The 12327-nt window shown below is 49.3% G+C and overlaps 2 protein-coding genes across 4 annotated transcripts in view; both read left to right on the forward strand.

Moving 5' to 3' along the window:
- LOC120949827 (uncharacterized) overlaps positions 1-9392 on the forward strand; it is a 180687-nt gene extending 171295 nt beyond the window's left edge. For all 3 annotated transcript variants that reach the window (XM_040367359.2, XM_040367361.2, XM_040367360.2), the window contains 2 exons: positions 6188-6457; positions 6719-9392. In XM_040367359.2, coding sequence (XP_040223293.1) covers positions 6188-6457; positions 6719-7147 — 699 coding nt within the window. In that variant the 3' untranslated portion in view covers positions 7148-9392. The remainder of the gene's footprint in view (positions 1-6187; positions 6458-6718) is intronic.
- A 412-nt stretch (positions 9393-9804) lies between these two features.
- On the forward strand, positions 9805-12092 carry LOC120953019 (hexamerin-1.1). The gene has a single exon (XM_040372667.2). It carries the CDS (start codon positions 9866-9868, stop codon positions 11999-12001), a length of 2136 nt encoding a protein of 711 aa, XP_040228601.1. The 5' UTR covers positions 9805-9865; the 3' UTR covers positions 12002-12092.
- Positions 12093-12327: the final 235 nt, after the last annotated feature.

A 12327-nucleotide genomic window follows, 5' to 3' on the forward strand; every position in this document is an offset into this window, starting at 1 on the left:
AGCAAACAGTGTCGGTGTTGAATGGCTGAGAAATTACTTACCACCGTGTATGTATGTGTGTGAGTGTGTCTGTCTGTATCGCACTGAAATCACCGCACCCTAAAAGAACCATTATACGTCCCCCCGGATCGGTTTGATGACGCCGAGAGTGTTGCTCATATACGTGTACGTGTACACAAATACACGCATTGTGTACTCCTCATCCGACCGGGTTCGCACCGACATGGTGGAAAATGGCTTGCAGCTGCTGAATTTACCACCCATATCTTTGTCTCACTTTATGGTGGAAAGTAATCAACAGCAATACTAAAAGCAAGCCGCAACTTTATTGTTTTACAGACACACATCCACATCCCTGACGAAGAGCCTGAAGAGCCACGCACAAAGGTGTCGTTTCCATTAAGCACTGCCCGACGCTGGGTGGCTTTAAGATTTACTTCTCCCGGCTTAAAGACACCCAAGGTGAAGCAAATCGGTGCGGGCGAGCGATTCGGAACGATAGACCACGTGAGCCACTGTTTCCAAAGCTTCCCACAAGTGAGTGTGTTAGCTTAGGATGAACGCACTGCAGGGACAGTGGCGTAAAAAGTGATCCCTTCTCCTAGCCACGAGGGGCTTCGTGCCATCATTCGTGTCGGTGGTTATTAAAACACAAACCACTGTGCACGGAGAGTGCGATACCCACCCATCAACCGAATGCTGGAGTGGAAATTAACATGAACTAGAAAGCCAATCAAAGCCTCGTTACGTTACACACCCGGTACAGCCCGCGTACCTTGGTGATAGTGAAACCTTGCACGATATATTAAAAACCGAGGTTTCCCCGTTTGCGTGGTCCCCTCTCCCATCTCCAACCGCGCGAACCGTAATTTGACGGCACTTTTGCACCGACAGCGGACGGTGAATTAATTTTACAACACCCCTGGTGGCTGGGTCTGTGTGTGTATGGGTGTAGGTGAGCCTGCTGTCAGGCTGCCGTTTGCCCGGGACAACAACATGTCAGCTAAATTATGAACAGCGCACGGGCGCCTGTAACGGTTGAAGCGTGAATGAAGATGCCAAAATTGTCGAGAGTGTCCCGCCCCGACGGTTTTCTGTGCGTGTTGAAGGGCCACAACCCGGGCTATTTTTTTGTTGACGGTCTAGTCTCGTTTCGAGGGTATAAAGGGACTAATTGGAGTTTGCTTATCGAAACCCAAGCATCTCGTTTGCCGCACCAGACGCACGGCGAAGCTCAGGCTTCATTTTGGAAAGCGTTTGTTAAGATACCATTAATTTCCCGTGTTGTCTACCTGGGTTGGGAAAATGAACAGGTTGCGAGAAAAGCTATAGTTTTGTTGCCTGGAGGAGCGAGAACGCGAACCTGTTACAACAGTTTCCAACAGACAGAGATTTACAACAATCTTGAAGTATGACTACATCGACACCTTGAACACACTTCAATACACCTTTTAAAGTGTGTTTAGCCTGTGAACTAAATATACAAAATACTTATTTGTGGGTCTTATTTCAAATTGTTGATTTAAAACTCTTAACCTAATGCATGAAAGTGTATTCCAGTTTAATTCACATTGGAATTCAAAATTACAGTAAGAAAAATACCAATCCAACCAATACTCCATTGGCCTGACGCGAACAAACCAGCTCGACCTTACCGCTCCCAAGACAAAAGGGCGATGAAAATGAAATGCCCGCTCGCCGTTGCGAGGAGGCCACATCCTGCCACATGACATTCGGGAGGTCTGAGAGAGGGCAGGTTGACCGTGGCTACCTATTCAGCTCGGGCTAAACCACTTCCGAAACGTTGCGGCCTACCCAAGGCAACAATGAACGCCGGCCGTCCGTTCGAAAGCACAAAGTAATTGCTTTTCACTATCGTAAACTGGCAGAGTATGGCCCATGTGTGCGTGGGGGGGGGGGGGGGGGGGGGGAGCGAGAAGCGAAAAGACGAGACGAAAAGTAAAAACAAGAACCGAAAGCTCTTCTCATAAAAGAGGGCAAAATGTGTGGCAGCCCCTGGCCGGAACTTGCCTTTTTCCTTACCCTACTTTTGCGATGGCGAACAGAGGGCACGATCCTCTATTGTTTCACTACATGTGCTTCGCCGGTGAGCAAAGTGGGCTAATCCTTCGCCGACTCGTCTTCAATAGAGAAGCGACCGAACGGGCCAGCTGGCGCGAATGAACTACGCTGCTGATGTTCACGACCTTTCCTTGCAGCAGCTTCGAGCGGTATATGTGTGAGTGTATGTGTTGGGGGAGGTGCGGGAATTATTACATACTTTACTACTCTCTCCCCCTCTCTTGTGTCCTCTCTCTTTCTTCATGTCTTTTGCCCGTGAGCCGACGGCACGCTCACACTGACGCGGGACGGTTTAGAGTGAGTGATGCTGTCCGGAGGGTTTATCTATTCAGCGCAGGGCTACACCCAAATGTCGCCCGCTAGGTAAATGGCGCTGCTGAACCCACCCGAAGCACGAGCAGGTGAACACGGTGGGCCTATCAGTGAGCGATTCTTTTGTTCTGGTGTTTTTTTTTTTCCTCCCCACTAGTGTGTGAAAGCGCGCGAGCACTCTCGAGCACACTCCTTACGGCGGGTTAGCATGATAAGTGGCGGGAAAGGAAATTTTCCTAATAGGTGGCCGGATAAAAAGCGCTTCGACACTGTATTGTACTCATTGAGTGCCATTTGTCTGTTAGGGAAGCAAAGTGGACCCCGGTCCGGTGGGCAGGGTTGGCAGGTGGGTGATGAATGCGGGGCTCCAACCACTGCCGCTGCTGGCACAAATTCCAGTCCCCGCCTTCGTAACACACATTTTCCCTACTCCACATGCAACTGCGAATTGGTGCAGGTGAATGTGGGCCATGGTAGAAAATAACACAAAGTGCTTTTTAATTAACATCCGTCATGTGAACAGTCGGTTGCTTTTGGCCCCGTGTCATATGTGTGTGTGTGTGTGAGAGAGAGAGAGTGTCTGCAGGGTAAAAAGTGGCAGCTTTACAGTTTATGCATTCAAACTCACACGTGAAAAAAGAGGTGAGGAAACAGCTCCCAGTTCTGATGATGGAACCTTGCACCACCGTTATCTACACCGGCTCACCTAAGCCACACACACACACACACACACACACACACGGGAAGGATAGAAGGATAAATATGCATTTTTTTGCTTTGTTTCTTAACCTCCACCCGGTTCACGGTTTTATTGGAATAGATAATGGACATTCATTCAAATGGCTCGATGGAACTCTCGTGGCACAAAGGCGCAAGCTCCAGGGTTACGGCAGCGTGTCGGGCGCTACCATTGGTGGCGATATGAAAAGACCATTATGTAGCAGAGAGCCCCGGAAACACTATGGCTGCGATGGCTTATGGCATATGCACGTTTATATAGCATTGATGTGTGTGATGTGTGTGAGTGGGCGCTTTTGACACCTTTTCATGTTTGATGTACAATTATGATATAAAGTGCATTCTGTTTAGACGCTCTATCAAAAGACCATTATCGCTTCGATTTGTGTGGTTAGGAAACTAGCGAATGAAACGTAAAGCTGCCCATTGTGGTAAACACGAACACTGCTCACATATACTGAAAAGGTTTATAAAACAATCAAAACCCCTGTGGGCAATAAAATCCGTACCATTGATGCGCTGTAATTTGAAGAACTCAAATAATCACCAACATTATCTCGAAATGCAATTATTTATTTCTAGTCCAGCAATCAGTGTCCCGATGAGTGTTCTCTAGCAGATATCCAATAAACTTGCTCTCTGTAAAGTGATCATAACAGGAGATCGATTTTACTCTTGCTCTCGCCCCCCCCCCCCCCGGGGACAGGAAGCTCGCAATCACATTTTCCACTATCGTGCTGCAAAAGTGAGCTCATTATAAAACTTTTCATTCACCACAACTCCCTACACCGGTCCCAGTTGAAGCGTTGCCTCAATTGGCTCCGGTCACGATTTCATCGCTCACAGCATATCATCATTATTGTCCCTCCAAGCTTCCTCCAAGACCATCGACGACGCTTGGGAAGTGAACTGTACTCGTAGCAGCTGCTCCACGGTTGAAGCCAACCCTCCCAGCGGCGACCCAGGCAACAGATGATCCAATCGAAGCTGGAATCCCACGGCTCGCAGCAAAAGAAAGCGGATACACTCGTCGGGTGTGCTTCGTGTCCCACTGCTTTACGATTCCTACTTCCGGCAACAACACCCGCTCACCCGCTACGGGGCCTGTAACGCGCGCTTATCACGGGCCAGGATGGAAGTAATTACTGCCTAACTGCTGTAGAATTCATAAACATAATGAGAGAAATTATTTCCATCTTTCGTTATCTGCGCATTGTCTGGCGTCGTCCTTTCGGGAGGCAACCTTCTGCCTGGCGGGAGCTACCTTTTCTTTCATACCCCGTCATGAAGGCCACCGGGTCGAGCAGTTTGAACTTTCCGTAGTTGGATGGTGGAGTGCAGCACTGGGAGCGTCGGGTTTTAAACAACAGGTCGTTCTCCAGACGGTACGGCCACTCATTGGAGCCCTTTTTCTGGCAAACGAGAAGATTATTAAAATTCTTTATTCACCTCCGATTGAGTCGCTTTGCAGAAGTTTCTGAACCACGCCAGCTGGTTCGTTCGCTGTGCGGTGGATCTGTTTCCGTGCCATAAAATCAGCTGGCCCGATAATGGAGAGCCTAATTTTCTCAGTGCGGCCAATTGTAGCTGCCAGCCTGCAGGCCACTACACCACTCCGCAGTGCAGTCCAGCCCGGAAGTGGGGCCGGTAGTCATCGTTTCAAATCGAGTGCTGTTATAAAACGATTTCATACACACTGGACGCGGGTGGGCCATTTTTTCTTCCTCTTCAAGACAACTTCACTCTATCTCTCTTTTTTTCTCTCTCTCACTCTCTCTCAGTCGCTCGCTCGCTTTCTTTGTCTGCAATTGGTGTTACAATTCGCACCCGTTGTTGTAACCCTGCCTGGACCCCTTTTCCCGACACGATAATTAGTCGGGCTGGAAGCTGGCCCGAAGCACCCAGGAAGCACCACGAGTGATAAACCCACCAGTCCCATAAAGCACCGCGATAATTAAAGATAAAAACCCGGAGTCGGAAGCGGGTGTAAAAAAGTTGAATTGCTTCCTTGCAAGCGTCAGTGCTGGGTGTGCCGGCGTTTGATGCGAAGTTTAGTCCCATTATTGTACGTAAACCTTACTCACCACTATTTGTACCATTGCTCGGTGGGAGTGCCAAAAAGGGCGCTAAAAGAAGAAGTACTCCGGGCTATTCTAAACCCTTCCCGTGCTGCTCCGTAGTGTGGTTTAAGGATGGCTTTTTTTAGCTTGTCCATTTGCCCCGTGTGCTAGCTGCCGCCAGTAGTTTGATGAAAGTTGATGTACCACTTGCTGCCGGATGTTTCCACTCAGCGGGGGACGCTAATTTTCAGTGCTCACGGGTAGCGCGGAATTTGCTCGAGAGTGGGGTAGGAACTTGTGGTTTCCCAATTGGTGGTGGGATGATGTAATGTTTTGTTTTAGTTCATGCTTTTCCGCTGCTTTTTGTTGAAGTTTTTCGTGCAATTTTTGGTTGCTTGTTGGGGAACCGTGTAGCATAACATGTTGAGCAAGATCAATTATGTTCAAGAAAGAAGAGTCAAAACTGCGTTAAAAGTTTACCAAAAGAATCGTTTTTATCCATTTTTTATTTCAAAACAACCGATACAATGGAGGCGCTTGGTAGTTGACGCGAAACAAATAATTATCAACGGCAAATCGTTCCTATAGCTGAATATGAATGAATTTCTTGGTGGATACCGGCATGCGTGTATCGCAATATTTGTAAAATACATACCAACCGTAGAAGTAGAATTAAAAAAGGAATAATCATTTTAATTTTATTATGATTTATTTCAAAACAATTAATTGTATTGGAAAAAGGGGAAATTTAGAATATTTTTGAGCAACAGGTTTATTTTCTCCAAACTGTATCACTACAGCTTAAAAACTCGCTCATATTCTAACCTCAAACATACGCCAGCGTACAAACGAATATAATTTTCCGACCGGATACGTGATTGCTATCTATTGCCACCCGAGCCTTCCATCCCGGGCGTTGTTTGATAACCATTTGTCTTTTTTTTTCTTTTGTTTCTCCATCCGCTATTTCCCGTTGCTGGCGCACGCACACGCAGGGCACACAGTCGGACGCCACGTCGGTCACGCTGCGGGGCGTGACCCGCGACCTGACCGGCCAGTTCCAGTGCGAGGTGTCGGAGGACGCACCGCTCTTCCACACCGACATCCGGCAGGCGCGCATGCAGGTGGTCGAGCTGCCGAAGGAGGACCCGATGATGCAGCTGGACAAAACGCACATCACCACGCTGGACAATTTCCGGGCCGTCTGCACCGTGGGGACGTCCTTTCCGGCTGCCAACATTACCTGGTACATCAACACGAAGCGGGTAAGTTGTTGCGGGTGGTGTGTGGAGGAGGAAGAGAGGGGTGAATTGACAATCAATACAGATTATTTGCCGACCATAAATTGGAAGTGCACGGGATCCTATCGGGTCGGTTCTGCTAGTAGCTTCGGCAACAAACATCGCTCGCAGTTTGTGCAACAGTTTGGTCAAATAAAGCAAGCAAACGGCCCTTTCCATGTTCCGTGCCCGGCACTGATGGTTTTTTCTTTTTGTTCTATCCTTCACTTCACCGCACCTGCACAGATTCATCGATCGCCGTACCAGCGCATCACGTACCGGTCGTACGAGGGGACGCCCACCTTCTCCTCGCTCGAGATGCTCCCGCACAGCCAGGTGCTGCAGGACATCTACCAGTCGATGCCACCGTTCCACACCAGCCTCACGGTCATGTGCGAGATCTCCATCCTGCACATCTACACCAAGAGTGCCCAGCAGCGCATCCTGGTGAGCGATCTCGTCACGACCATCTCGCCCAATCTGCTCGGGCTGGATGGGTCGAACAATCGGCGGAAAAACAACGGCGACCCGGACAACTCACCGCTGACCGGAGGCGGTGGTCTGGCCGGCAGGCAACCCCGCTCACTGCTGTACGTGCTGGCGGTCGGGGCCGCACTGATGCATTGCTGGAACGGAGCTGCCCTGCTGTTGACGGATCGTGCATCCGGGTTGTGATTGGTGACTGCGCAAGTACTGTAAATATGAAAGCAAACTCGAGCAAACACACGCTACATTGCAAGCAAACCAACGTAAGAATAATACTACTACAAACACTAGAAAAGATCTTGATACTCAGTATAAGTAAGTATGTGTGTGTGTGCGTGTACGTGTGTGTAAGATGGAATGGGAAGCTAGTAATGTTATTTTGGATCTTTGTTTTGGTTTAATAATCTTCTCCGGCGTGAGGGAAAGACACGAAAGCGAAGAACAATAACTATTTCCCATTGCGGGTCTGGTCCGGGAGGCTCTAAGCATCCCAAACCTCCAGGAAGAAGGCTGTACGTGTAAATTGTATATGTATCTGTGCTCTGTTTTTGTCCCACGACAAAGAAGTAGAAGCTAAAACGATGACGCTATCACCGTACAGGCAAATTCGCTTTTCCAAATTTTCCAATTCTGTTTCCGTTCTATTCCCATGTTCATTCCTACGTAATGCATAAAATCGTTAAAATTCACACACGTTGGTGGACTAAGCAAGACACAGGGGCAATGAAACACTGTTTAGAAGCGTACCATGCTTGCTTTCCATTCCTTCCTTCCGGTAGGTAGGTGAGCGGCTCTAAATAAACCCGACTGGCAACTTTACCGACAAAACACAGGACACACATTAGCCCTCTGCTCCCGTTTTTCCAGTACTTCCGAAAATGTATATGGTACTAGTAGTTTTGTAAAACGCTGATTGTACATGTAAAAAAAAGAGATAGACACACACCACTACACACATACGATCAATACAACTTTCTTTGCCACGAGAGTGAACGAAGTTGCGTTGTGTGTGGTGACGCTCAAACGCAAAAAAAAGTAGACGGAAGAAAAAGGACAGAGACACAGAGGCAGCTTCTCCTTGCTGGCCAGGCTTAGTAGGCAGCTGCTGGGCAGCACTTATTGCGACAGTGTGTTGAAGGGGCAAGCTGAAACAGGGAGACACACGACACTAAAACTCTCGCACACACAGGACATGCTGGTAGTGGTACGACAGGGACTACTAGGCTTAAAAGGGGCCGTACGGGCATGTGCATGTGTGAGAGATGATCGTGCGAGAAAGAGGAAGTGAGACAGAACTTGCTTCCAGACTCCCGCTGTACAGTGCAGTAGGTGGGACATTTGTTAGCTGAGGCTGAGTAGACAAACAATGTAATTATTATTATCTGTTACTAACATGAATGTACTGGAACTAATCAATAAAGAAAAAAAAAACAGCAAAGGAAAAAAAACATTAAAACCAAACTAAACAAAATCAAGCCTCCGCAAAAGACGGACATTAGAGCAAGTAAAGGTAATGGTAATAAGAGGGAAAAACAAAAACGTAAACAAACAGCTCGCAAAACACGCATTACCCGTTGTTTAGACTTTTTGATGGATGTTTTGCATTGTGTTAGTATTTCCCCCCTCCCACTTCCATTTAACCAAATGTGTTTCCGTTGCAAATGTTCCAAACTTTTCCCATCCAATTACAATTACCAAGCGAAATTACATGCCCCGTCAATTGATGCCACGGCACAATGCGTGTGTGTGTTAAAGCTTGCTCAAATCGGAACAATTCTCTCCAATCCGTGTGTGTTTGTGCGTGTGTGGAGGGAGCGTGGTTGGAGACTGTTCCTTCAGTGCCAACAAATGGTGTAAAAGAAGAAGACAGAAAGGTAGGAGAAAATGGAAAAGAAAAGAAAGACGATAAAAAAAGAACGCTAGTATAGGACATTGGAATAACAGATCGCTTCATACAAAGTAACAAAACAATAGTACGGTCGAATAAGGCAAAACCAAATGGCATAACACAACCCCAAGGCGAACGAGGAGAAGCAAACAGAAAATGAAATGAAGCAAACAAATAAACAAATAAACTAAAACAGAACGTAAAATTCAGGGCATTTGAAAAAAAAAACGAATCTCGTGAACACATGTTGCATGACTTGTGCATTAAGAAATGGAAACATTGAAGCGAACGCAGACAGCTGACAGACAGGCTCGCGACTGTCTCGTGTACGAGCGCCAATAGATGGTTGTGTACTGGGAGGTGAATAGACCGGTCACTCAATAAATGCCACACCAGGGATAAAACTGTGTACGCCTGATCGTGCGCTTGCAGTGCGCCGCGAACAGAGCCAATTCGATCGCACGTACGAGATAGCAAAGCCGACAGGAAAACAAAAACACAAACACAAAAAGTTAAGAGAATAAATATTATTATTAATAAAAACAAGTCAGCTTGTGAGTTGCGTTGTTTTGTTTGGGTGGAGGGGGTGCTGTCCGAAATCGAGATTGTTCTTGTTCTTGATGGCTACAAAGTCACCACCATTATCGCTCTAGCCAGAATGTCTGACGAGCGAGTCGGCCTGCGAGTGTGACCCCCCGGCAAATGCTCTTATCGCTCATCCCACGAAATGCATCTGCACCACCTGAAGGTTATGTACTGCAAGCCAAAGAGCACCACGAGCGGCGTCGAACTGGTGTGCGCTTGTTTTGTTTCTGCATCGCCAAATTACCGCATCCAAATTATTGATAAGCAAACATTCGGCGGAAGGTCACGGAAGGGCTTGCTGATTGCTGGACGGTTGCCAACCGAGGTAAGTTTGACTGAGCGAGGTTCACTTTGCTATATAAGAAAGCGGTCCGCCCATCGAACGGTAGTCAGTCCCGGAATCTACCGAGCGCCGAACCGGACAGTGAAACACGATGCGATCGTTCCTAGCGATCACCGTGGTGTGCCTGCTGGCCTGTACCGCCAGCGGCTACTACATGACGAAGGAGGTCAAGTATGCGGACAAGCCGTTCCTGGAGAAGCAGAAGGCCATGCTGGAGATCTTCCAGCACGTGCACCAGCCGGAGCTGCACACGCACCTGTGGGACGACCAGAAGGCGTTCGATCTGGCCGCGTACAAGGAGCACTTCACCAAGCCGCAGGTCGTCGAGGAGTTCCTGCGCTTCTACAAGTACGGCTTGCTGCCGATGGAGGAGATCTTCTCCGTGTACAACGAGTACCATCGGGAGCAGGCGGTCGCCCTGTTCCATCTGTTCTACTACGCCAAGGATTGGGACACGTTCTACAAGACGATGGTGTGGGCCCGCTTCCACGTGAACGAGGGCATGTTTGTGTACGCGGTCACCGTGGCGGTGCTGCATCGGGCCGACATGCAGGGCATCGTGCTGCCGGCACCGTACGAGATCTACCCGTACTACTTCTTCAACGACGTCGTGATCAGCAAGGCGCAGCGCTACAAGATGCAGGGCTTCTATCGCATGAAGAAGGCCGACGGTGTGTACAGTGCGTTCATCCCGAGCAACTACACCGGCTACTACGTGCACAGCAATCCGGAGCAGCGCGTCAGCTACTTCATGGAGGACATTGGCCTGAACGCGTACTACTACTACTTCCACGCCGACTACCCGACCTGGATGGGCGGCAAGGAGTACGGACTGTACAAGGACCGGCGCGGTGAGTTCTATCTCTACCAGCACCAGCAGTTCCTGGCCCGCTACTACCTGGAGCGTCTGTCGAACGATCTCGGTACGATTCCGACCTTCTCCTGGTACGAGCCGATCGTCACCGGGTACTACCCGTACCTGCGCTACTACAACGGTGTGCCGTTCCCGGCCCGCGAAAACTACCACAACGGCTACACGGAGAAGCACGACGTGGTGCAGGAGATCACGGACTACGAGCGTCGCCTGATGGAGGCGATCGATTACGGATTCATCATCCTCCCCGACGGTACGTTCGTGAACATTACCACCCCGACCGGGGTGGAGTATCTGGGCAATCTGATCCAATCGAACGGCGACAGCGTGAACAAGCGCTTCTACGGCTACCTGGAGAAGGTGGCCAAGTTCTTCCTCGGCGGCTCGTTCGAGATGTTCAACGAGTTCCGCGCGGTGCCGAGCGTGCTCGAGCGCTACGAGACGGCGATGCGCGATCCGGTGTTCTACCAGTTCTTCAAGCGCGTGATTGGCTTCTACTACCGCTATCTGGACACGCTGCCGAGCTACAAGTACGACGAGATTAACTTCCCCGGCGTGAAGCTGGAGACGGTCGAAATGGACAAGCTGGTCACGTACTTCGACAACTTCGATGCGGACATCACGAACGCCGTCGATGTGGAGGTGTTCGACGAAACCACGATGAAGGCGGGCGAGATGAAGAAGTTCGGCAAGATGGCCCACTACCAGGGCGAAGACTTTGTGCTGTACGCGCGCATGCCCCGCCTCAACCATCTGCCGTTCTCGTTCAAGCTGAACGTCGTGTCGGACAAACCGCAGAAGGCGGTGGTGCTGGTGTTCCTCGGCCCGAAGTACGACCAGTACGGTAACGCTTACAGCGTGAACGCTAACCGCGAGAACTTCTTCCAGCTCGACCACTTCCTGGTCGATCTGGTGGCGGGCGAGAATGCGATCACGCGCAACTCGCAGGACTTCAGCTGGTTCGTCAAGGACCGCACGACCTACTTCGACCTGTACAAGCAGGTGATGCAGGCGTACAACGGTGACTACAAGTTCCCGCTCGACATGTCCGAGGCGCACTGCGGCTTCCCGGCCCGCCTGATGCTGCCGAAGGGCAAGAAGGGCGGCATGCCGTTCCAGTTCTTCTTTATGATTGCCCCGTACCATGCGCCGGAGGTCGAGCGCTTCACCGGCTACGATCAGACGCTTTCCTGCGGCGTTGGTTCCGGTGCGCGCTACATCGATGCGCTGCCGTTCGGCTATCCGTTCAATCGCAAGATCAACGAGGCTACCTGGTTCACGCCGAACATGGTGTACTACGACACGATGATCTTCCACAAGAGCGAAACGGAGGTCAACTCGGTCGTTGTCTAGGCACGCGCCAGCAGCGGTTTGCTTCGGTTTGAGTAGAATGAGCGATGTTTGGGTTTTTGTTTGCAGTTAATAAATTAAACGTACAATCAGAGTCACTTTAATGCTTCATTTCAGTCTACCGAACAGGGAGTTGCTACTTACATCACAAAAATCTCACATATTCATTATGTAGAAAAGGCAACTTTCATCTGTATAAGGTAAAGCAAGAGGTGATGAAGATGTTTGGAGTACATTTTTTGCCAAAAGTTTTTGAATGGTGAAATATTCAACATTTATTAAATTTGTTGTCAGGTGAGCTGACGTTTTCCCGTTTCTAAAACTACCAT

This window comes from Anopheles coluzzii, chromosome 2, assembly GCF_943734685.1.
Source record: "Anopheles coluzzii chromosome 2, AcolN3, whole genome shotgun sequence".
Lineage (NCBI taxonomy): Eukaryota > Metazoa > Arthropoda > Insecta > Diptera > Culicidae > Anopheles > Anopheles coluzzii.

Bases quoted from the DNA above. Each gene is read 5' to 3' on its own strand.
- LOC120953019 (XM_040372667.2), top strand. From the start codon at position 9,866: ATGCGATCGTTCCTAGCGATCACCGTGGTGTGCCTGCTGGCCTGTACC.